We start from the raw sequence: 25561 nt of genomic DNA, 5'->3' as shown, positions 1-25561 counted from the left end.
GATTAATCAAATAGTTAAATAAATACTACTTATGATGAGTATGTTTCGTAAATATTTTTTTTCACACTGCTTTAAACATTTATTGAAATTCAAACTGATTACCATATTTTCCGGACCATAAGTCGCTCTGGAGTATAGGTCACATCTGTCAAAAAATGCCTCATGAAGAGGAAAAAACTATATGTCACATTTATTTAGACGTGGATTTCACAAAGTGCAAGAACAGACATTTAATCTGAAATAACACGCAGAACATACCTGGGATCCTGAACAAGCTTAATTAACATAAGCCAACGAGTCCGACAAGGAAGTTACTGGTAAATTTACGAAACTCATTCCACATCGCTTTTGGGGGCATTTTACTTGTGTTAACTTTTAACGGTAAAGGAACAACATATAGTTGTCAAAAGCCTAGAGGGCCCTTTCGTGGATGCAATTAGTAATGTTTACTCTTTGGTTCATGTCAGTATGAATGAACATTTAACGTGTCAGTAAAAAATGGCATCATGAATAAGGGGAAAAAAACAGATATGGTAAGTTGCTTTGGACTATAAGTCGCACGACTGGCCAAACTGGAAAAAAGTGGAACTTATAGTCCGAAAAATATGGTAATACATTTTGCCGCTCATTTTTGAATTCAAATGTAAATTAAACTGCAAAGTAGAAAGACTATTTACTGAACAAAACAAGGTTGGAAAAATACGATGGTTTTGGTTCTATTCAGGATTTGAAAACATTTGTTGAAATTTTAAGAATGTATAAAGCTTATCAAAAATGTACATTGTTAAATCTGTGTGTTTCTCTTTAAGACGTCTGTATGAGGTCACATCCAGCGTTTAACGCGATTGGTTCATAATCCGGAAGTCAACAGAAGGGGGTGTGTTTTACAGAGGTAAAGTTTTCTGTACTGTGCAGGCTCATTAATAACGAGCATTAACAACTCTCTGTGACAGTCTTGCAGTAATTTGAGGTTAGCAGTCTTTACAGAGCAGTCATGGACGAAGTGACTGGAGCTCAGCTGATCGCTGAGTCTCTGAAAACTCAGGTAAGGTCGCAAATTAACATCATGCATCATGTTAGGTCAAAGTTCAAGGGTTGATCTGTCAGTAAACTCTTTCACTCCTCTTTAAAACCTTTTAATTTAACCTCAGCGTCACTTTGATCAAAACGAATCTCCTTGTGTGTGCAGAAAGTGGAGTACATGTTCGGGATAGTTGGTGTTCCTGTCATTGAAGTAGCCATGGCTGCTCAAGCTGCTGGGATCAGATACGTAGGAATGCGCAACGAGCAGGCGGTGAATCACTGCATTTGTGTTTCCCACCAAGCCCACAGTCTGTGGCTAAAACCATTACAATGTAATGTTTATTTCTAACAAATGAACCTGTCACCAACAGGCGTGTTATGCAGCATCTGCCATTGGATACATAACAGGGAGGTGAGTTCTTCAGAGCAGAGAATACTATGATCAGCTGCTGTGGTTCTTTAACTTCACGTTGCTGTCTCCTGCTGGTTCTCTGAACCCAGACCAGGAGCATGCCTGGTGGTGTCTGGACCTGGACTCATTCATGCTTTGGGTGGGATGGCTAATGCCAACATGAACTGCTGGTATTCCTCAAACCTTTCACCTAGTTGCATGCCACAGCTGCAGTGATTGTGTTTATAATGTGAATGTGTTTACTGCACAGGCCTGTGATTGTTATAGGAGGGTCCTCAGACCGAAACCAGGAAACAGCAGGAGCCTTTCAGGAGTTTCCTCAGGTGATCCATAACTTCTTGTCAATGTCTGCCAGACGAGGCTTCAATGCTCCGGCTCTGATTTTATTTGTCTGCAGGTGGAGGCATGCCGCCTGTACAGCAAGTTTTCTGCCAGGCCAAGCAGTCTGGAAGCCATCCCCTCCGTCATAGAGAAGGTCATCATGCTATCCGCTTTTATCCTGATTTAGTTATGTCTTCAAGAGATTTCCATTCGTATTGATGTATGATATTAACAGTGGTGAGTGAAGGTGTGTGGTGTTTGGCTACTCGCAGGCAGTCCGCACTAGCATTTATGGGCGTCCAGGTGCAGTCTATGTTGACATTGCAGGGGATATGGTAAACGCTAAAGTGGAGAGGAGCAAAGTGAGGTTTGTGGTTTTTCTCAAGTTATATTATTAATTCTTTCAGCTCCAGGTTTTCTAGATGTAAAACACACTGAGAAATGATTTTTCTCCTGCAGAGACGTGTCCTGCTGTCCTCCTCCTCCAGTGAGTTTGGCTGACCACACTGCAGTCAGTGAGGCTGTCTCTGTCTTAAAAGCAGCCAAGGCACCTTTAGTCATCGTTGGCAAAGGTAACGCAGGGTCTTTTTTTTTTAATGATTACACCAGTCAAGCTAAAAGGATCAGTTTCCCATCACCACTGGTGAATACATTTGATATGACAGAACAACAACAGGAGGGTTGTTGTGTTCAACAGGAGCAGCCTATGGCAGAGCGGAGGCTGTGCTGAGGGAGTTTGTGGAGATGAGCGGTCTGCCATTCCTCCCCACCCCTATGGGGAAAGGAGTCATACCTGACGATCACCCCCACTGTGTCGCTGCTGCCCGCTCAAGGTCAGCCACACTTTTAAAATAAGTTAAAGAAGTGAACATTTAGGATCAACATTAACTCAAACAAAATAAAAAATACTAACAAGTTTGATCATATTAGACATACAGATTTTTTCAATAGTTTTATTATGTTTTTAGGCAAAAACTGTAAAATGCAATAGCAAAATATAACTGTTGGCCGTTGTCAATTTTTTAAACTAGTTTTTTTTTACATAAGAGCTAACAACAATCAAGTCTTTCATTTATTCACCGCTGAAAAACTTTGTGGATTCAATAAGATAGTGGGTGTTATTTTTATGCCTCTCAGCGAGCAGGTCCCTGGTTCAAACCCCGGTCAAGGGGCCTTTTTGGGTGGAGTTTGCATGTTCTCTCCGTGCATGCGTGGGTTTTCTCTGGGTACTCCGGTTTCCTCCCACAGACCAAAAACATGCATGTTAGGCTGATTGGTAACTCTAAATTGTCCCTAGGTGTGAATGAGAGAGTGAATGTTTGTTTGTCTCGTTTGTCTCTATGTGGCCCTGTGATGGACTTGCGACCCGTCCAGGGTGTACCCCGCCCCTCGCACAGTGATTGCTGGACATGGGCACCAGCGACCCCCGTGACCCAAAATGGAATAAGCGGGTAAAGAAAATGGATGGATGGATGGATGGATGGTGTTATTTTTACCATAACAACTTGCCAAAGAAACAATTGTGACTTCACATATAGACCTCATGGAAAGTAGTTACTGGTATGTTTTTCTTTGCAATATGAAAATAACCTGAAAGATGTCTATAAGGTCATTTTTTAATTTTAATATGTATTGAAGGTGAGGAAAGAAAAGCTGCACCTGTGTTCTGCTGCATTCTGATGATTGACTTGTCCTCTGAGGTGCAGCAAAGCGCTCTCTATGGCCTACGCAATATTTCTGCTTCACTCTGACAGAGCCAAAAGAAAGTTTTCAAACTCAGTGGCAATTATATAAAGGGGGGGAAAAATGATTTTTGCAGTTTTAATTTACTACCAAAAAGGTCTAAACCATCTATAAATTTTCTTGCTGTTGTGAAGAGCTCTCCTCCAGGCTGACGTCGTGCTTTTGCTTGGAGCCAGACTGAACTGGATTCTGCATTTTGGTCTGCCGCCCAGATTTAATGCCAGCGTAAAGATCATCCAGGTGTGTAGCAGTCTGAAAATGGATACATCTAATACCTGGTGTGAAAATGTGTCTAAATTCCAACATTGATCTAAACCTTTTTGTTGCAGCAGTACAATTAATGTGTCCTGTCTCTGAGTTTATTACAGAAGGACATCTGTAGACCTGCAGATCACGAACAGTTATTCTCTTTTTGCAGGTTGACCTCTGTGCTGAGGAGATGGGCAACAACGTGAGGCCGGCTGTTGCTCTCCTGGGGGACATCGGTGCTGTTATTTCTCAGGTGTGCCATCAATTTGTTCAAAGATTCACTTTGTGTGTGGATTATTTTTAAAGCCCCTTTTTTTTTTTCTTTCCTTCAGCTCAGGATGTGTGTCTGCAAAGACGGCTGGAAATATCCCTCTAATACAGAGTGGTGGACCTCACTGAAGGAGAAAATGACTGCTAATGCAAAAATATCACAAGTGGGTTTAATTACCTTTATGTATAAGAAAACTGGAATATTTTACTACAGATATTCATATGATCTGGTATTTATTTGAAAATATGTAAATAAGCAGCTCATATGATGAATCCTGGATTCATGTTTAAACCGTTCTTGTTTTTCCTTTTAGGCACTTTCTCTTAAAGCCACATTGCCCATGAACTACTACACAGTGTTTCACCACATTTCAGAGTTGCTGCCACAGGACTGCATCATCGTTAGCGAGGGAGCAAACACCATGGATATTGGACGCACCATGCTGAATAACTACTTACCTCGGCACAGGCAAGGCGGAGTTTAGGTTGAGGTTAAAAACCGTGCCTCAGTTACCGTTGAAAGCAGCTGTATACATAAAACTGCATTCCCAGCGAGGAAATTTGGGCGGATTAGTGAAATTCCTGGAACCGAAGCGAACAGGGGGGAACACAGGAACACAGTGGAGTTCTGAAACAAAACTTTGCGACAATACTTTACAAATTTTAAAAGTTTATCAACTGTTTTTTGTAAAGTTTTGTGTCGTTTGTGCCAATGGAAGAAAATATGCGTAGAACCAACGTAAATTCTAAAATACTAATTCCAAACTAAATTTATATTCAGTAGTCCCTCGTTTATCGCAGGAGATCCGTACCCCAAAGCCCTACGATAAGTGAAACATCGCAAAGTAGGAATGTTGGTACAAGTAGTAAGTAGCAGTTTAATTTACTATAAATATACTATATATAAGGCATTTTAAACCCTTCCCACACTTGAAATATTCTAAGCAATGTTCCTAAACTCTAAATGCTCTAAAGGAGCACAGGATGTCATGATTTTAGCTCCCTGCCAGCGCTCTCGGCCACACCCACTTCTCCGCTGCAGCAGGAAGCTTCTTCTGCAGCTGTGGACTGCACACAGGTGCAGCAGGTGCTAAATAATTTTAAATAATTTATTTTAAATAAAAATTCCATGCTGATCGAGCGCCTCATCCATCAATCAGCCAACTGTGTGTCATGTCCTTTCTTATTTTGAAAAACCGCGAAAAACGAACTGCGAAGTAGCGAGGTACTACTGCACTCAGAAATTGATGATCAGGATAGTGTTACACCTTCATAGCATACATCACTTGATAGTGTTGCTCCTCTGAAAAATAAAGTAATCATTCTGTGGAAGCTGCCTGTTCTTTACATCACAGCTGCACAATTCAAAATAAGCTTGAAGGAAATTAGAAAAATATGGTGTTTCACTCATTTGCTTTCATTAAAATCGAAGAGTTTAATGTCTAAAGAATTTAAATTTCATATTTTTGGGAGTAAATTTGACTCAATTCCATTTTTTTGTCTGTGCTATTTCAACAAATACCTTTTGAACTTAATTGGACTGAAGCTGACATAATAATCCTGGAGAAAATAAAAGAGCAGTCACCCTGAGGAAAACACAATGAGGTTTTAAAACTAACAACTGATTCCATCTGAATGAGTCAGGAAATATTAATAAAAGCTTTGGAATAAACGAGGCTCAGCCATGTGCAGGATGATCTGCACCCACATTTAAAAACAATCATTTAAGTCAAAGATGTAAACTTTAAAAACCAACTGGTTTTATAAGTATGGCTTATTCTTGTCCACATAAATTAAATATTTTGAGGATAATGTATGTTTTTACTATATTATCATTGATACCTCTTTGTTTAACAGTTTTCACAACAATCAATGCCATTTGGAAAAAAAAAATCTTATTTTCAGATACTGTATTAACTAAGATGTGACGTGCAGGTTGGACGCAGGCACTTTTGGAACAATGGGAGTCGGCCTTGGATTTGCTGTAGCGGCAGCTGCTGTGGAGAGGAGCAGGAACAAAAGCAGAAGGGTAGTCTGCGTGGAAGGAGACAGTGCTTTTGGATTTTCTGGTATGGAGGTTGAGACCATGTGCAGGTTGGTTTTCCTTAGTTGGGGAAAAAGAAATCAACATTTGTAGTGCTCTTGACTTTACAGCAACCTTACTTTTTTATTAGGTATAATCTACCTGTGGTCATTATCGTCATCAATAATAATGGTATATACAGCGGAGTAGATTCTGACACATGGAAAGAACTGTCAAAAATGGGAGATCTGACTTCTATGTGAGTTTTATTTTCGTGAGCAAGTAAATGTGCATTCACCCTGATGGTGGTTTCCATGTAATGCAATGAGATGTTGCTTTTCAGAGCCCCTCCCGTGTCCCTCCTGCCTGAGGCTCGCTACGATGCTGTCATGGCAGCGTTCGGAGGTCAAGGTTTTCTAGTGAGGACGGTGACGGAGCTGCGCAGCGCCTTGCAGCTCAGCCTGAGCGACTGGGAAAGACCCAGTCTCCTCAACGTGCTCATTGACCCTTCGTCTGACAGGAAACAACAGGTACGCACAACTTTACTTTAGCATTTACGTGTCGGGGCTGACCTGATCGAAAATAAAGAATCCAGTGAAGTTGTCATCGTGGAGGTATGAAGCTCACCTTAAAGGCTTCTTCAGTTAATACATTTAACAGGAAGCTTTAATCTTTACCCCACAGATGACTGAGAAAGTAAAGAATGTTAATGAAATTCAGTTTGTCGACCATCTCTAGTACAAGGCCAACAATTAACATTTTAAAATAATTTCTATAAGTCAAAAATGTACAAAATAATCAAAGCTTCATAGAATGTACTTTGTATTTTACAGTAGCATATTTTACAGCCTATTTGTACAACAAATTAAAACGGCTACTGCATTGGTTAATTGTAACAACGTGCACTCATTTTCATTCAAACACAAGTAACCTAAACTATAGGAGAGAAAAACACACACTCTGTGGCCAAAGTTTGAAACTACAACTTTCTGTGGGCAGACATTTAAATTAATTTCTGTCATCCATCTATTATCTTTACCCTCTTTTTCCTTTTCGGGTTATGGGGATCACTGGTGCCCATATCCATCTATCACTGTGCGAGAGGCGGGGGACACCATGAACACCCTCCAGTCCATCAGGGACACATAGAGACAAACAACCATTCACTCACACCTAGGGACAATTTAGAGATACTAATCAGCCTAACATGCATGTTTTTGATCTGTGGGAGGAAACCGGAGTACCTGGAGAAAACCCACGCATGCACGGAGAGAACATGCAAACTCCACCCAGAAAGATCTCAGCTCAGGATTCAATCTGGAGACCTTATCGCTGAGAGTCGGCAGCTCTACACACTGCACCACCGTGCTGCTGCCAGACTAACATTTGTGTCTGAATCTAAAACTGTCTGCTCTCTGATTTGTGAAGAAAGGGCAGATGTTGGATGTAAGGAGCCTAATATTCCTGAAATCAAATTTTGTGCTGTTTTTTAAAAGTTGAGATTAAGAAGTTAAAACCTCTCCACTTGTGCTAGTAACTGTCTTCTTGCTTCACATCGTGCCAAATTTGTCCAACCTGCTGTTCAGAGTTTTTGACTCGATGTGAGAAAAGCTGATCCGACTGATATATTGTGCGGCGACAAATATTTCGGTTCATGTGGTTTTAACAAAAGGGAGTGCTGTGGATTGGATTTAATCCTGAACTTCCCACAGGTGTTCCAACACGTTTGGATCTCGGGAGTTAGTTAGCTAGTCAGAACCCTAAAGAAGTAAAGCCAGTTGTGATTAAAATCAACAAGACTTAAATTGAGGATTTACGCAGAGCTTCTGACGTCCAGGCTCTCATCCTCCTAGTGCTTTGTGACTGAAATGTCATCCTGAACATTGTTCCGTTCGCTCCAGATGCTTCACTAACAATCCCTCCATCTCACACCAACCTAACCCTTCTATTTTAGGGCTGCCATAATTAGAAAGCGTAGCCCTTTTTGTTTATGTTGAATGTATCCACGCAACCATTTGCAGACAGAGTTGAAGGTTGTCCATGACTCTGTAGAAAGACTCCTCATCTGAAATGTGCTGCCTTTCATCTGATCTGATTTTAATCTTTTTTCTTCTTAAATGCAAGTCTGAGCGAAGGAGAAGCTGCTGTTACAAAAGACCAACTTTTTTCTTTTCTATGTGCTTGTTTTTGCAGGAGTTTCCTTGGCTCACTCGCTCAAACCTCTAGACTAATCCTCATCCAGAACATCGTCAAGGCAACAATGATGGGTTTTCTTCTGGAAATGAAAAATATAAATATGCTTTTTTTCTTTTAAATTGTTTCCATGAAATAACAATTTTTTTATGATTATGTATTACTACACTGTAGTGTTTCAAATATATAACATTAAAACCTTTGTAAATGTACAAAATACTTTTTGTATATACAGAATCAGTATTTTTACTAACTCAATATTTTGTAATTGTGTGTTCAGATGGTTATCCAAGTAAAAATAAAAACTATAGCCTTTATTCATTTTGTCAGTGTGGTTTTTTTTTTTGTATTGTTGCTTCTCAGAGTAATACAAAACCATTGTAGCATGCTCTGCTTATTCATATTATCTAAATTAAATACTTAATGATGCCAAAATGAGAAAACTTAAAACTAATCTACTTTTTTCTTATTTCAGTAAGTAAACCACTATATTTAAGATGAGACAAACTTTTTTTATTTATTGTCAGTAAATAAATAAATATTGAATATTAAAAAATGGCAAGGGGAAGACCTATTAATAATTTATAGTTATTTAAAAAAAATGCCTGTATTGTCAAGTTTTTTGTTTTTTTTCTGCAGTGGATTTTAGAAAATCACAACTTCTTGAAATTTTTCACTGTATGTCATCATAAATTTAAGAATAATTTGCGATATAACGAAATGTCGCCCTGTGTGTCAAGTCAACTTTATTTATAAAGCACATTTAAAACAGCATTTGTTACCAAAGTGCTTAATAAAAATCAATGGGAGTAATTTAATAAAAAATAATGAACAAAATCAATTGAAAGTATCAAAAGAAAAACATAAAAACACAGAACAATAAAGTTCTAAATGAAATCACCGTGTTTTAAAAGCCAGAGAAAACAGGTGTGTTTTTAATAGAGATTTAAAAACAGGAAGTGAAGTGGCCTGTCTAATGGGGGGCAGATTGTTCCAGAGTTCAGGGACCACGACTGAAAAAGCCAGATCTCTGAGCTTCAGCCTGGTTTATGGTACAACCAAAAGCAGCTGCTCAGATGGTTTTAGCACCCGAGAAGGAACATATGTTTGAAGAAGCTCAGAGATGTCAGAGTTTCTTTGTCATTCACACCACATGTGGTACATGAGGTGGAACGAGACTGTGTACACAGGGTCCCCGTTACATCCAACAATAACATGTAATTGAAAAACAGTAATAAGATCTAAGATATGAACTAAGAAAAACATCAACTAAAAAATATGCTGTAAGCACAAATAGACAATAAAAACAATACACCAAACAGCAACACGAACATGAGTCTGTGTGAGTAGATGTGGATGAATGAACACAGCAACATGAAACAGATCAGCAGCAACATGAAACGGATCAGCAGCAACATGAAACAGATCAGCAGCAACATGATGTGATTTTTCACAGTGACTATTCTGGTTAGAGATTCATGAGTCTAACAGCCTCAGGGTAGAAGCTGTTCCTCAGTCTAGTGGTTCTGCACTTAATGCTCCTTAACCTCCTACCAAAGGGGAGCATGGCAAAAAGTGTGTGTTCTGGGTGAGCGGGGTCCTTCATGATGCAGGTGACCCTCTTCCTGCATCTGGAGGTGTAGATGTCTGTGAATGTGGGGAGACGACTCTAGTGGTCTTCTGTGCAGCCTTCACCACTCTCTGCAAAGCTTTTCTTTCTGCAGCTGTGCAGCCTCCATGCGACACGTTGATGCTGGAGCAAGAGTACAAGGCCATTAATGCACGTAAAGGTCAACAGGAGAATTTTAAAACCAGTTCTGACACACACAGTGAGCCAGTGAAGGGAGGATAAAACTGGTGAGATAGGATCAAACCTACAAGTTCCTGTTAAGAGCTGAGCTGCAGCATTTTTAGTGTGCAATTGTAAGTGAAGTGAATGACTCTTAGCTACTACATCAAATGTTCAATTTTAGTTCATTATTTGTTAAGGTGAGTTGTAGTTATAAGGAGGAGTGGTGGTGCAGAGGTTAGAAGATGGGCTTGTGATCAGAAAGTCGCAGGTTCACCTCCCGGTACTGTCAACATCAAAATGTGGGTGGAAAAGGTGAAACACCCACACCTCCCTCACCCTCATTCACATCACTCTGGGCCCCTGAGCAAGGCCCTTAACCCCCACCATCGTCTCCCTAAACAGGTCTCTCTTGAAAATGAGTTCTCTAGTCTCAATGAGACTACCTGCATAAATAAAGGCTAAATGAAAAAATGAATAGTTAATTGTAGGTTGGTTAATGTCAATTAGCTGTGGTGGCCATTGTGAATTAGACTCATAAAATTAGATGCCAATGTACATCTGGTGATTTATTTTTGAAAATTTGTCCAGTGGTTCATGAGATGTTTTGCTACCAAACAAACGTTTGATTCCAACATTTAACGATAAAGTTTTGTGCTAAAATGTTGTGCAATAAGCAACTCCTAGAGTAAGTGTTGTGAATACCTTTCTGATACAACCACACCAAATATTAGTACAATATCTGTAAAACTGACTCAATTATAGTCATTTTGGGGGGTTCTAAAGTCTGATGGTTGTGGTAACGATCTTGAATTAAATTGGTTCCAACACTTAATCAGTGATGATGCTTTTTCCCCTGAAATATTCATAAAAATTTGTCCAGTGGCTCATGGGATATTATGCTAACAGACTGTCAGAGTTGACTCCAAATAGTTAATGACACAATTTTAAAGAAAGATGTTGCACAGTTTGTTAGCTCTCAGAAAATGTGCTGGGCATCAGTCTAAACTACTGCCACAAATTTGAGGTCAATATCTGTAAAAATGACGGAGTTCAACAAATCTTGTGCTTTTTGGGGTCAGCTGGCTGTGGCAGCCATTTTGAATAATGCTGATTTCAAAACGCAAATCAGAATACTTCAGTATCTTCTTTTGCAAAGATGGATTTTGCACTAATATGTACAAAAACTCATGCGATTTTGACAGTTTAATTTACATCGTACGCAGGAGTGTGGCACAGCTGAGTGATGAAACTTGTTCATTTGCTTCTTTGGGTGAAATTAAAGGTGATGCAACATAATATTTTAATACTCTGTACATTCCTTAAGCAAAATAAACACTCTGTGATGCCATTAACTGCAGCAAACTGATGTAGTCTATTATTACTAGATTGTATATTAAACTACTGTCACATTTAAAAGACTAAATAGACAATTTTGTGGGACACGTTGGGGAATAAAGCCTGAACCAAACTGATGTCACAGTGAAATAAATAATGTCTTGCACAAAAAAACTAATAAAACAGAATAATTGCTGCAAAATGCAAAAAGCACTTTAATCATTTTCAGATGTGATCCTATTTGAAGTGAAGTGGACTATAGGTTTGTTTCCATTAAGTCCGCCCCCCCAGGAGTTGAAACAACAATAAGACCCCCTACAGTAGTAGATCTAATATTGGCACCAGAGGCAGCTGGCAGGCTGTCTCCTGTAATTTTAGAGCACACTGATGCGGAGGAAAGATTTAATGGGCATTGGTCAGCGTCCCCTCATGTGAAGGCGTAAGGGAAACCGACAGAGCGAGCGGAGAGGGAGGGGACGGCTGGGAGAGAAGGAGAGGAAGAAAGCAGAGTGTCAAGGCTGCTGAGGCTCAGACATAAAGTCTGGAAACTATCTGAGCCAGCATGACTCTTTTAACACTTGGACTCTATCTGCCACTGTGGTTTTCCTATTGCCTGGCTCAGTCCACATTTCCGGACAGCTTCCTTTTATTCTCAGCAGGTAAGATCATGTCTACCCTGCAAGCATGTGTTTGAGTGTCTTACTGCACCACTGCACTCCCTGCACAGGTGCTCAGGGTCTCTATACGTCTTGATCTAAGCTTCACAATGAGCTCATCTCTGTACAGCAGAGTTGTTTTGATTTTCTTACTTCCCATGAGGTAGACTGGAAATGTCTCTATAAATAGTGAGGGGCACTTTCTCGTCTGTGTCCAGCTCTGGGAACTCTCCCGCGTGGGTGTCATGATTTGATATTTTGCACCTGTTTCCCTGTTGCTCATGCTGCTCGTGCATCTTCTTTGATTTCTCAGGTTTGTACAAAATGTGTGGGATAAGTTTTGCTTTTCCTTTCTCAAATGCATGTTCTGTCATCACGTCATCAGCATTTCTTGTTTTCCTATTCAAACCAAGTCAGAATGCAGTTGCATGAGTGAAAGCAACCATTAAAGAAAATGAGTTCAGCTTCTTGGTGCAGGTCTGATCTTTGACTGCACTGTCCACAGCTTTCAGACCTCAAGAGCAACAGAAGAGATTCAGCCCATGCTGTCTGCTGGGTCCACCTCCACCACCACTGTTTCCTCCACCCCCTTCACTTTGGCGCCGCCACACACTAGTGAGTCATGTGACTTTTTATTGTGGAATATCAAGCTGTTGATATGTCCTTGAGTTATATCCATATGGCCTCTGGCTTAGTCTCTTTTGACCCCTGAGTGAGGTTGTCTGTTAACAGTCTGATGGTGGAACATGCAGTTCTTGCTGGGAGAAATGGTTTAACAAGCCTTTGTTACGAGTCTTAATCACTAAAGTCCACACTGGGATCAATTTAAAATGTAAATGTTTTAAACGGCAAACTGGTGTTTGTATTCCTCTGTCTTTTCATTAAAGGAATAGCTTATGAGTTTTAGTTATTTTTTTAGTGATGTTCTGTCAAATGGTTATCAACAGGACTTCATGAGCTGTGACAGAAGTCATGAAGCGAAGAGTTTGAAGGAAAGGGCAGAAGTGTTTGTCCAGGGAAGGCTAAACCTAGCCAAACGAGTCCTTTTGTAAATCGTTTCTCAGGCTTAGAAAACATCTTTCTCGAAAACGACATGCTGTGTGAATAAACGCCTCTACGGCCGACATCGTTTAAGTTTGTTGTGCTTTTCTTAAACTATCACCCGTTGAGATGGGAGCGTTTGTGTGACGAGCATAAACTTTTAAATGCCAATGGCGGTTTCCTCCCACAGATCAAAAACATGCATGTTAGGCTGATTGGTAACTCTAAATTGCCCCTAGGTGTGAGTGAGAGAGTGAATGGTTGTTTGTCTCTATAAGTGTCCCTGTGATGGACTGGAGACCTGTCCAGCAGATAAAAGATGATGGATGGATGGATGGATGGATGGATGGATGGATGGATGGATGGATGGATGGATGGATGGATGGATGGATGGATGGATGGATGGATGCATGGTGCTGAGGCTGCTGAGTGTATCAGCAAACATACATTCACATAGTAACATGGGTTGCAATCAGTGACAAACTAAACAAACCGTTCTGTGCAAAAGTGTAGAAGATTACTAGCTATTGTAGCGTTCTTTCACATCGGTGTGTTTTTTCTGAGCAATGGTAGTTTTATAGGCCTGAACAAGGATAGAAATGGGCCCTCGTGTTTCTAGCCATTAGGATGCCCTGGACAAAGGCTTCTACCCTTTTCTCCATACTCTGTGTTCTCACGGCTGATAAGGCTGATAACCACTTTACAGAACATCACTTCAAAAATGACCAGACTATCTCTTTAAGAAGAGCTTGACAAACCTAAGAGGAAAATAATAATATGTTTGTATTTGTTTTAAAGACTGAAGGCCCATCACATAAAAATGGCGAGTCTGATTTGGATCCTGGCTGTACTCGAGGCCCTCCTGGACCTGCTGGACCGCCTGGACCTCAAGTAAGGCTCAGTTCAAACATCACATGCATCCCAGAACTAAAACCATACACTAAATCTGGAACAGTTTTGTTATTTTGTCAAATCTCCTTCAGTTTGCCACAAATAAGGGAAAAACGATTAGCATGACTCATCATAAGCTGTTTCATGTTCAAGTCTGAGGTGTTAAACATTATTACCCCTGCTATGGATGAAAGGGATCATTTATATCTTTCAAAGTGAGTTTTGTGAAATGGTTATGTAAAATTAATATTTTACTTGTGGATAGTTCAAAAACTCATTTTGACAAAAGAGAGTTTAATTTGATTGACAAGCTAATGTCAATCTCAATGCAACAAAGATTTTCTATCCATTCATGCAAACACTAATTTATAAACCTTTATGCTGTTTAACATTTACACAATTATTCTGGCAGATATATTATGACGTTCCTGCTGGAGTGCCCAAGATTGAATTTGAAGTGCTACACCTGGCTGTTACTGTCCCTATTTATGATAATAACTAAAATAATAATAATAATAATAATAATAATAATAATAAGTCAGCAGCAATTCATAATGCCCCATTTGGTCAAGTAGTTACCTTATCAATCAGAATTAAACTATTTCTCCAAACTGACGTTGTTCTAAAAGTTATCTACAACAGGTAAGATATTCATTGTTCTGCCGAGCCGCACTTGAAAGAATCAAAGTTTCGCTTTAACCCCCATCTCGTCTCCAACTTGATAGTTCCTGCAGCGGAGAAGATGGGGATTTCTCCGGCCCTTTCAGCACAACAGCCCATTAACGCTCTACATTTAGCTGCGACACAAATAGCCATTTTCCACTGCCTGCCAGTGTGCCACACGTCCTTCTCAGAACTTGTCCAAAGAGCTATCTGCCTGGAAAGGCGAACTGTGTCGCGTAAATTCCAGGGATTACCAACACACACTGTCCATGTGTTTGTGTTTTCAAGCTATGAAAGATTTAAAAAAAGACGGTGTGGTTCTGCTACCTCACAGTCTCATGAGTAAAAAGCAGATTTACCAAACGGTTGTCGAAGCGTTTGCTGGAGCAGCTCATTCCAGACTGTTACACAACTAGTTGGACCGCAGCAGCACTTCAGTACATCCAAAAGACCCACAGGGCACTTTTTAAATCAATAGGGACCAGTCAGCCTTTAGCTAATTGAAACTGCAGCTCTGCACTCCCAGAAGCAGGGAGGACTCTGTGGTGGGATGTTGTGGACAATAAAAATAATTTAGATAGCTATCTGTCTGTTTTACTAACATCATCTTTTTATGTTTTCAAGGGTCCACCTGGATTACCTGGAATAAAAGGGCCTAAAGGAGAAAAAGTAAGTGGTTTATGTCATCCAGCGGAATTGAATTTTCTTATCTGCTCATTTTTTGTATCATAAATGGATTAGTTTGACCTGATGCACGTGACTGAAAAATGCTTTTGGGAAGTACATTAAGTGACTGTTGTCTTTGTTCCTCCTCTGTACCTTCTTGTTGTCAGGGAGAAATCGGAAGACCTGGGCAAAAGGTGAGAGTCTCCATTAATCACTCCATATTCTCCGCTGCCGTAAGTGGATTTTCTCCAAAATTACATACAAAGTATCCACCTGCCTGCTGGCTGAAATTTAGAGGCCTGCCAGGGTGCGCGCATCAAGAAACTGTGCGCAACCTTGACTGGGAGACAGAACAGACACCAAGGGCAGAACGCAGGCCTGTTTTTATGGCAAAGGGACTCACTGTTGGTCTCCTTTGTCCTCATCTTCAACTCCAATTCTGAAAAAGTTGATAGGTTGTGCAAAAATGTAAATAAAAACTGAAGAACGATTTGCTAATATAATTTTGTATTTTTTTTTTTTACAATGGAATATAGCAAGTACTATATATCAAATTGTAGCATTTTTTTTAGAAAAAAAAAGTGGTAATTTTTAACTTGATGGCAGCAACACATCCTACAAATCCAGGACTGGGGGCAACTAAAGCCTGTAAACAGAACAAATAAATAAAAAGCTGAGTACAAAAAAAATTGAGGGGCTGAGTAAAGTAAGTAAAGATGGGCAGATGTTCACCAGTCTGCAACAACTGTACATAAAATAGTGAAATAATTTCAAAATAATGTTCCTCAACAGAAAATTAGAAAATCTTCTACAGTTCATTATATCATCAAAAAATTGAAGAAGAAGAAGAAGAAGAAGAAGAGCGCAAAGGACGAGGCTGAAACTGGATCCCTTATGATTCTGTGCTGAACATCATTGCATGGGCTCAGGAACACTTCCTCACAATTCATCGTCTGTGAGCACAGTTCACTTTGCCATTTGGAATGGCAGATTAAAGCTCTATCATGCAAATAAGAAGCCACGTGTGAACACCACAACAGTCCCTCGCTACTTCGCGGTTCGTTTCTTGTGGACTCGCTCTATCGCGGTTTTTCAAAATAAGAGTGGACATGACACACAATTGGCTGATTGATGGATGAGCCGCACGACTGGCATGGAATTTTTATTTAAAAAAATATATTTTAAAATATTTAGCAGCTGTTGCACCTTTATGCAGCCCTCAGCTGAAGAAAAAGCTTCCTGCTGCAGCTGATCAGCTGTTCACTGTGCAGAGCGGAGAAGTGGGCGTGGCCAAGAACGCTTCCATGTGGCTGAGAGCAACGGAGGCAAAGAGCTGAAATCATGACATTCTGTGCTCTTTTAGAGCGTTTAGAAACATTGTTTAGAATATTGCAAGACTGTGGGAAGTGTTTAAAACCCCTTTATATACTGTGTATATATATATATATATATATATATATATATATATATATACATATATATATATACAGGTCCTTCTCAAAAAATTAGCATATTGTGATAAAGGTAATTATTTTCCATAATGTAATGATAAAAATGAAACTTTCATATATTTCAGATTCATTGCACACCAACTGAAATATTTCAGGTCTTTAATTGTTTTAATACTGATGATTATGGCATACAGCTCATGAAAACCCAAAATGCCTGTCCCAAAAAATTAGCATATTTCATCCCACCAATGAAAGACAAATGTTTTTAATACAAAAAACGCCAACCTTCAAATAATCATGTTCAGTTATGCACTCAATACTTGGTCGGGAATCCTTTTGCATGAATGACTGCTTCAATGCGGCGTGGCATGGAGGCAATCAGCCTGTGGCACTGCTGAGGTGTTATGGAGGCCCAGGATGTTTCGATAGCGGCCTTAAGCTCATCTAGAGTGTTGGGTCTTGCGTCTCTCAACTTTCTCTTCACAATATCCCACAGGTTCTCTATGGGGTTCAGGTCAGGAGAGTTGGCAGGCCAATTGAGCACAGTAATACCATGGTCAGTAAACCATTTACCAGTGGTTTTGGCACTGTGAGCAGGTGCCAGGTCGTGCTGAAAAATGAAATCTCCATCTCCATAAAGCTTTTCAGCAGATGGAAGCATGAATTACTCCAAAATCTCCTGATAGCTAGCTGCATTGACCCTGTGCTTGATAAAACACAGTGGACCAACACCAGCAGCTGACATGAAACCCCAGTGACTGTGGAAACTTGACACTGGACCTCAAGCAATGTGAATTCTGTGTCTCCTCTCTTCCTCCAGACTCTGGGACCTTGATTTCCAAAGGAAATGCAAAATTTACTGTAATCAGAGAACATAACTTTGGACCACTCAGCAGCAGTCCCAGGCGAGATGCTTCTGACGCAGTCTCTTGATCAAGAGTGGCTTGACCTGGGGAATGCGGCACCTGTAGCCCATTTCCTGCACACGCCTGTGCACGGTGGCTCTGGATGTTTCTACTCCAGACTCAGTCCACTGCTTCCGCAGGTCCCCCAAGGTCTGGAATCGGCCCTTCTCCACAATCCTCCTCAGGGTCTGGTCACCTCTTCTCGTTGTGCAGCGTTTTCTGCCACACTTTTCCCTTCCCACAGACTTCCCACTGAGGTGCCTTGATACAGCACTCTGGGAACAGCCTATTCGTTCAGCAATTTCTTTCTGTGTCTTACCCTCTTGCTTGAGGGTGTCAATGATGGCCTTCTGGACAGCAGTCAGGTCGGCAGTCTTACCCATGATTGCGGTTTTGAGTAATGAACAAGGCTGGGATTTTTAAAAGCCTCAGGAATCTTTTGCAGGTGTTTAGAGTTACGTCGTTGATTCAGATGGTTAGGTTAATAGCTTGTTTAGAGAACCTTTTCATGATATGCTAATTTTTTGGGACAGGCATTTTGGGTTTTCATGAGCTGTAGGCCATAATCATCAGTATTAAAACAATTAAAGACCTGAAATATTTCAGTTGGTGTGCAATGAATCTGAAATATATGAAAGTTTCATTTTTATCATTACATTATGGAAAATAATGACCTTTATCACAATATGCTAATTTTTTGAGAAGGACCTGTATGTATATATATATATATATATATATATATATATTCCTACTCCGTGGTTTTTCACTTATCAATTCGTGGGGCTTCAGGGTACAGATCCCCCCTGACAAACGAGGGACTTCTGTACTTATATAGCACTTTTCTATCTTGTCAAGATACTCAAAGTGCTTTACACTACAATCTGTGCCCTCTTTTATCCATTCATACAGCACTCTACTAGATCTCTACAACGCTAATTGAACAAATCATTCTAAAGAAAATAATCCGTGCTTTATCACATTCATACACGAATGGGACACACATTGGAGGCAATGAGGGGTTCGGTGTTTTGCCCAGGGACACTTCAGCATGTGGAATCGAACCACTAACTTTTGCATTTGAGGACGACTGCTCTAACCACTCAGCCACAGCCGCCCCTAAGAGCTCCAAACAGACTGAGGCAAAGTGGAAAACTTTTCTGCATTCAAACATCAAAATTCAATATTATTTTTGGTAACCACAGCCACCATGTCCTCTGTATTAAAGAGGAGAGGGACTATACAGCCTGTTACCAGTGCACAGTTCAAATTCCTGCATCTCTGATGGTATGGGGGTACATGAGTGTCTCTGATATGGGCAGCTTACACATCTGGAAAGGCACCATCAAAGCAGAAAAGTATATAATTTTCTTCCATTTTTCAAGTCATATGCTTTCTTTTATGATTGTCTACTGTTGTCATCATTATTTGTTAAAAACAGGTCTCTCTTGTAAATGAGTTCCGAGGCTCAATGAGACTAACCTGTAGAAATAAACGTTGAATACATACAGGTTTTAGAACATGTGCTTTCAATCAGTCAAAAAAACAAACAACCAAACACAAAAAAACAAAAAAAACCTAAGTAGAAAGATGACACAGGACTGCTGAACAGCTAGAATCCTACATCAACAGTCTCCTCCACAACCAGCTGCTGCGCTCCTCAGTTCCTAGATGTTACAGACTGTTATTAAAATGGGAGGGGGTGCTTCACAATGGTTTCATGGCTCTGTCCCAACTTTGTTGTGATGTGTTGCTGCCATCAAATTTCACCTTATTTTTTTCCCTAAAACGTGTACAATTTCTTAGTGTAAACTTTTTTGTTTCCTGTGCTCCGTTGTAAATAAAATATGGGTGTATGAAATCTGAAAATCATTGCATTCTATTTTCATTTCCATTTTGCACAACTACTTTAAATCTGATGGAGCAGCAGTCTTCCCAGTCAGGCTGCCGTCCCTCTCTGCTTGAACGGTACAAAAAGCTGCACGGCTGTACCGAAGGACCAGGAAGGTTTTTGATGAGGTAGAGGAGACGTGACTGTTGCTGTAGCGGACCAGTAAAAGCAGCTCCTCGCTGAGCTGGTTTGCAAGCACTGCAGTGCAATTTAGCTTAGTGCTTCGGCAAGATCATTAATCATTTTATTCCCAACGAGCCGAACTCCTGTTCTATATACAGCTCATCATTTAATTAACGAGAGCAAAGTGACAGGGCTCATTACAGCCATGCCCCCCCCACCCCACCCCCCGCATGAGCAGCAGCAGCTGAAAGATGCTGGAGAGAGACGGCTGTCGGCTAATACTGCATTTAGATTTCTCTTATTTAAAAAAAAAAAAAAACTATAAAGCAAACTGGCATTAGAAATGTAATTACTTAAACCTTAAAAATGATAATGTGTAATTTTAGGGTCGCTCTGGACCTCCTGGACCTCCAGGAAAGCAAGGAATGCCAGGATGGCCAGGACCAAATGGGGCCAAAGTGAGTAAGTCAGACTTTATCATGTAGACTGCACCATTTATGAAATTACATGAGTAGTAAGAAGCAGATTATTTTAAAAAGATTATCCATAAAGAGGCAATCCACCTACGTCTAATGTTTTCTTCTCTGTCAGGGTGAGAAAGGTGACCCGGGTTTGATGGGTCTACCTGGGGCCAGAGGATCAATTGGGCCTAGGGTATGATCCACATCAGAAACTGTGTCAGATTGACTTTATATTGATTTCAGTGTGTCTCGTTGTTTTAACTGGCTTTAATTCTAGGGTTTACCTGGGCACAAAGGAGAAAAGGTAAGTTATTGTTTTAGAAAATGTTCTTTATTAGGAGATTAAATACTGTAACTCACTGTGTTCTGCTCCATCAGGGTTCTCAAGGTGACCGTGGTGAAACTGGACTTAAAGGAGACAAAGTATGTGGACTGTATCAGCAGTATTTTACATTTAGTGCACTGTTTGAGTTAGTATAACCTGATGTTCTCTGTCCAAAGGGTGCAATGGGGTTTCCAGGAATGCTTGGACAAAAAGTCAGTAGCTGCAGCGTTTTTTTTATTTCTTTTAATTTTGTTCTTCCAGAACTGCAACTTATTCAAACATGTTTTTGTTTACTGATATGAGGTTTGTTGTGCAGGGTGAAATGGGTCCTAAAGGAGAGCCTGGAACCCCAGGGAACAGAGGACCTACAGGCCGACCAGGGAAGAGGGGGAAGCAGGTGACAAGTTTGTTATATTTGTGCTTTCGATGCCTCAAAAAACTTTTTGGAAGCATAATTTTGTTTTTTTGTGGAAATTCATTAACTTCACACAAACGTCAAACGCATTCGATGAAAATGCACAGAACAAAATGTACGGCTGAAATACTATTCATGGCACATGTATTTTTGTGTTGCATTTTTGGTTTTAATCTGACTTTCGAAAGTGAAGACACTAGTTGTTGTTTTTTTGCATTTATGACAGATGCCAGAACTCTTATCCATTGAGTTGACATAGACTGAATCAAACACATTTATTGACAGAAAGCTCATCTCAAATAAATTCTGACTTGCATCCCTTAGTTATTTGCTCATTATTGTGCCATTTACAATTACACTTGAGCTTTAATTTTCTTTTAAAATGAGGATTTACTTTTGATTTTGAACACCTTTATTATTTCAGGGAGTGAAAGGAGACCTAGGGAGAATTGGTCCCATGGGACCCGCAGGCCCACAGGGACCTACTGGCCACCCTGGACCCCCAGGGTTACCCGCCACAGGTGAATTTCATTTTGATGGTTTTAATTTAAAACTGGTGGATTTTACAGTCAAGATGAGAATTTATAGAAATTCCATTTTGGAGGAATTTAGCCCTGCTGTTTCTTGAAATTTAGTCAAAATTTGTTTGTTTTTTTTGTAAGAGGAGAGGCTAAGTCAGCGAAAGATAGATCAATGTATGCAGTCACAGCAGTCGTATTTAGCACCTAAGAAATTTAATCTGAGTCCGAGTTGAAACATGATGCTCTTATGATGACATCATGTGACTTAAGTGAGTTCACACATGGCAGTCCTCCCTAGTTGTACAAATATCATGTCACCACATAATCAAAGTGGCATTTATACGGTGTGAATGAAGCTGATTGTGTTTTCCTCTTGATAGATGGATCAAATATAATTCAGGTGTGACTTCTGGTGTAGCCTGCAGTTAAAATGACAATTTCAGATATATTTGTTTTGCTTTAATTTATTTGTGTGCACAAACCATGAAGACAGGGGTTTTTGCCTGCTAATTTTTTTTTTTTTTTGTGTGTGTTCTCAATTATAGGGCTGTACATGGTTGGAGCAAAAGGTGCAAGAGGACCACCAGGGCCTCCTGGAAAGTGTAGCTGCAGCTCTCTCAGTGGTTCTTCGTTTGACAACTTTGCCTCCACAGCAAACGTCCCCAAAGTACCTGCGGTGAGAAATGAAGAGTCTTGTTGCAGTCAGGTGTACAAGAACATCAGAATTAGGCTTTTATTGTTTTAACTAAAGTAATTTAAAGAGATTCAGTACATGCATTATGTAAAATATAAATTGTCTGAAACTTTGCCACTTTAAAAATTCTTACCTTTCAGGTGTTTGTGTTAGGGGTGCACCGATAAATCCTGAATTTTGGGAAATTGGAAATCGTCCGATACTTGCATGAGAAACAGATTTTTTTTGTTGTTGTTTTAACAATTGTCTGAACTTCATTTATATTTCAGAGCACTAATGGCCAGTTAAAACAAGTTTGTATTGTTTCTAGGATATTGTTAAAGGGTATGTTTTTCACTAAAGTAATATTGGAAAATTGAAGGTGCATCGTGACCTTATAACACCTGACAGTGTCGATTATAAAACAAAATTGGTATCGGCCAAAATCGGAATCAGCAGGTCAGACTTTTTAGAGATCGGTGATCGGCCAGAAAACTGCAATCAGTGCACTCCTAGTTTGTGTGCGTTATTTGAATACTGTACTTCACTTTTACACAAAATTACTGTGACACAAAAATATTGAAAACTTTAGAGTAAATTTAGTCATGTTGTCTTTCATTTAGATATTTGTAGTGAGCAACGAGGAAGAACTCGAGCGTCTTCACACCGACAACGCTCTTGCATTTCGAAAAGACCAGAGATCTCTTTATTTCAAAGACGTAGATGGCTGGCTGCCAATCCAGGTGACTGTACATGCAGCTTAACCTTCTTCTGATCAAAATGCAATTTTCTCATTTTGCTCAAGATATCGAAATTCTGCCAAAGGTTTTTCCATTCCAGACGACGCCCTTCCAGTCCATGGAAAATGCCCCTGACGATGACGGTTACTGTGGTGACGGGATAGTGCAGATCTCCAACGGGGAGGAGTGTGATGACCGAAACAGAGTCGTCACTGACGGCTGTGTCAGTAAGTCCCCATTAAACAGACGGTCCTGAACAGTTCCTTTAGTCGTACTCTGCTCTGCACGTATAACCTCCACACTCGGTGTCTCGCCCTACCATAGAGTGTAAACATGCCTACTGCGGGGATGGATATCGTTACGAAGGGGCCGAGGAGTGTGATGGAAAAGACTTTGGCTATCAGACGTGTAATTCATATCTTCCTGGGTAAGCACAAGCTTCATCGATAAAACATACAGTCCTGGGAAAAAGAAAGTCTGCCCTTTTTCAGGTCTATATTTTTAAGTATCAGAGCATGATCAAAACGATCAGTTCTTTACCAAGTTATAAATTATTCAAATTAACACCCATGTTTTTATTTAATAAGTAATGAAAAACCAAGTACATCCTATAAGCTTGTAAAACCTTTGCAGCGATAACGCTCAGTAATCATTTTCTGAATGACTTTCACATGATTGTGGAGGAATTTTGGCCCACTCTTTTCTACAACTTTGCTGCAGTTCACAGGTTTGCAGGTATTTGTTTCTGTACAAATACCTGCAAATACAATTCTCTTCACAATAGTTTAATCAGGCTGAGGTCAGGATTTTAGGTGGATCATTACAACCCCTGCATTTATCTTCAGATGTTTTGTTTGATTTGTTTTATCTGTGTTTGGGATCACCCAATTTGATCCCAGCTTTAGCTGCCATAGAGATAGCCTCAGCTGCAAGGTGCCAAAGTCCTATGGCTGCAGAACAAGCCCCAATCATCACCTCTCCATCATCATGCTTAGCATTTGGTATGAGGTGTTTGTGCTAATTCGCTGTGTTTGGTTGTCATCAAGCACGGTTCTGTGCGCTACTGTGGCCTCATTTGTGAAACATACATTTGCACTGCATTTGTCAACATGTTGAAGTGATTGTTCACTTTGAATGGGGTTCCTCGCTTTATTTGTCCTGTAGGTGCCAGAGTCTTCTCCACACTGCTAAACAAGATTGGAGCATAAAGCCTGGAGAAAGGCTGCTCATGTTGACAGTGGGTCATTTGGTAGTTTGGACTGTGTTGGTGATGTAGCAGCGTTAAGTCTGGTGTTAAGTTTTTGGTGATTGTTAGTGAAAAAGAGACTGAAACTTTCTGAACCGCTGAATCAATATGAAGCAGTTGTGTTGAAATGGTTCTTAAGCATTTGATACATTTAAGTATGTCACTATCTGCTGGCCAAGCTTTAACATTCAAATGCATGCAACAAAAGATAAGGTGTCATAAAACGGTAACATTGTAATTCTATGTGCATTTTGGACTGTTTTCTTTTAAAGACATTCCTAATAATGCCTTATGCTACAATGTGATTCAGCATAATACACTATGTAATGAAGACATACTGTAGGTGATTGCTTAATGGAGCAGGTGGAGCGCCACCATTTTCTAAAGTTTCTAAAATAACATTTTTACATCTACCTGGAGCTCATTGGAGATAACTGTTGCAATGGTGGCTTGTTTCAAACTTTTGACATTATCTATATCATATTTAAATAAATCGTGGCGTGTTTTTTTTTGGGTGGTTTTTGTTTGGGGGCGGCTGTGGCTGAGTGGTTAGTGCAGTCGTCCTCCAATGCAAGAGTTGGGGGTTCGAGTCCACCAGCAGTCACATGCCAAAGTGTCCCTGGGCAAGACACTGAACCCCTCATTGCCTCTGATGTGTGTCCCATCGGTGTATGAATGTGATAAAGCTCTGATTCTTCTTTGTCCAGCTCTAGTAGAGCGCTGTATGAATGGGTAAACAAGGACACAGATTGTAGTGTAAAGCACTTTGAGTATCTTGATAACATAGAAAAGCACTAAGTCAGTCCATTTACCATTTGTTATAGTTTACTTAGAAAAATTCAAAGTCAAAATCATTCTGGGGATTCAAACACAATTCTCCTGCATGAAAACATCCACATCCACCTTTCTGTAGAAACAATGACATCCTTAAGTTTGCTCCTCCATTTTGGTATGTATTAACAATGAATAAAGATTTGCTTTTGCAAGATAAATAGACTAAAATATATTTACAAAGAATGAGAGATCCTAAAATTAATTTGGTAAATGTTTGTGCAACAAGGAACTAAGGCAGGATATGAGGTGGGTTAAAAGACCCTTTCACGTGACACATTCTTTCAAAAGACAGTTTTCACAGGAAATCAGGCTCCTTTTAGAGCCTTGACTTTCTAGGAAACCATATAGAAGAGTTATAGAAGTCTTGGTTCTTATGCAACTTTGCAAACACAAGTCATGTTGCTACATATTAGAGAGAATACGTGCAGATTTTTTTCTTGCAACCCTTATAAACAAGCCATATGTTTTTATCCTATTGTACTGTCATGGATTTTATTGCTCAACGTGATAACCGAGGTCTGTAGAGTCTAAGATGGAGCTCTTTTGAGTTATTCTTTTCTTTTGTAATTTCTGCGGTCTGAGACATTGCTGGGACATCTACACTCGAGACTGACTGCCTTAAATGGTTTCCACACGTCCAATTCATCTCTCTGTTGTAGTAGTACATATACGAGATATATGCATACAATTTTCACGAGTTC

General features: G+C 40.0%; 2 protein-coding genes across 2 annotated transcripts; both read left to right on the top strand.

The window, feature by feature from the left end:
- The first annotated feature begins 994 nt into the window (after nucleotides 1-994).
- hacl1 (2-hydroxyacyl-CoA lyase 1) lies at nucleotides 995-8281 on the top strand. The gene is made up of 17 exons (XM_037676343.1): nucleotides 995-1045; nucleotides 1190-1294; nucleotides 1395-1435; nucleotides 1525-1605; nucleotides 1686-1758; nucleotides 1833-1910; nucleotides 2029-2123; nucleotides 2216-2328; nucleotides 2454-2589; nucleotides 3634-3739; nucleotides 3918-4001; nucleotides 4081-4182; nucleotides 4333-4487; nucleotides 5954-6112; nucleotides 6193-6300; nucleotides 6385-6571; nucleotides 8235-8281. Exons 1-17 carry the CDS (start codon nucleotides 995-997, stop codon nucleotides 8265-8267), a joined length of 1707 nt encoding a protein of 568 aa, XP_037532271.1. The 3' UTR covers nucleotides 8268-8281.
- Nucleotides 8282-11907: 3626 nt separating this feature from the next.
- colq (collagen-like tail subunit (single strand of homotrimer) of asymmetric acetylcholinesterase) lies at nucleotides 11908-23211 on the top strand. Its single transcript, XM_037677210.1, has 16 exons — nucleotides 11908-12020; nucleotides 12523-12632; nucleotides 13857-13949; nucleotides 15237-15281; nucleotides 15446-15472; nucleotides 20032-20103; nucleotides 20237-20299; nucleotides 20384-20410; nucleotides 20485-20529; nucleotides 20608-20643; nucleotides 20748-20828; nucleotides 21271-21367; nucleotides 21913-22043; nucleotides 22664-22783; nucleotides 22866-23007; nucleotides 23105-23211. Exons 1-16 carry the CDS (start codon nucleotides 11924-11926, stop codon nucleotides 23209-23211), a joined length of 1293 nt encoding a protein of 430 aa, XP_037533138.1. The 5' UTR covers nucleotides 11908-11923.
- Nucleotides 23212-25561: the final 2350 nt, after the last annotated feature.

This window comes from Nematolebias whitei, chromosome 5, assembly GCF_014905685.2.
Source record: "Nematolebias whitei isolate Nwh7 chromosome 5, NemWhi1, whole genome shotgun sequence".
Lineage (NCBI taxonomy): Eukaryota > Metazoa > Chordata > Actinopteri > Cyprinodontiformes > Rivulidae > Nematolebias > Nematolebias whitei.
Note: the sequence above shows the minus strand (reverse complement) of the source record. Positions and strands in the feature narration are given on the sequence as shown.

Bases quoted from the DNA above. Each gene is read 5' to 3' on its own strand.
- hacl1 (XM_037676343.1), top strand. From the start codon at position 995: ATGGACGAAGTGACTGGAGCTCAGCTGATCGCTGAGTCTCTGAAAACT. The intron at 4,002-4,080 runs GTGTGCCATCAA...TCTTTCCTTCAG, and splicing joins TCGGTGCTGTTATTTCTCAG to CTCAGGATGTGTGTCTGCAA. The intron at 4,183-4,332 runs GTGGGTTTAATT...TTTTCCTTTTAG, and splicing joins CTAATGCAAAAATATCACAA to GCACTTTCTCTTAAAGCCAC.
- colq (XM_037677210.1), top strand. From the start codon at position 11,924: ATGACTCTTTTAACACTTGGACTCTATCTGCCACTGTGGTTTTCCTAT. The intron at 13,950-15,236 runs GTAAGGCTCAGT...TATGTTTTCAAG, and splicing joins CTGGACCGCCTGGACCTCAA to GGTCCACCTGGATTACCTGG. The intron at 20,104-20,236 runs GTGAGTAAGTCA...CTTCTCTGTCAG, and splicing joins CAGGACCAAATGGGGCCAAA to GGTGAGAAAGGTGACCCGGG.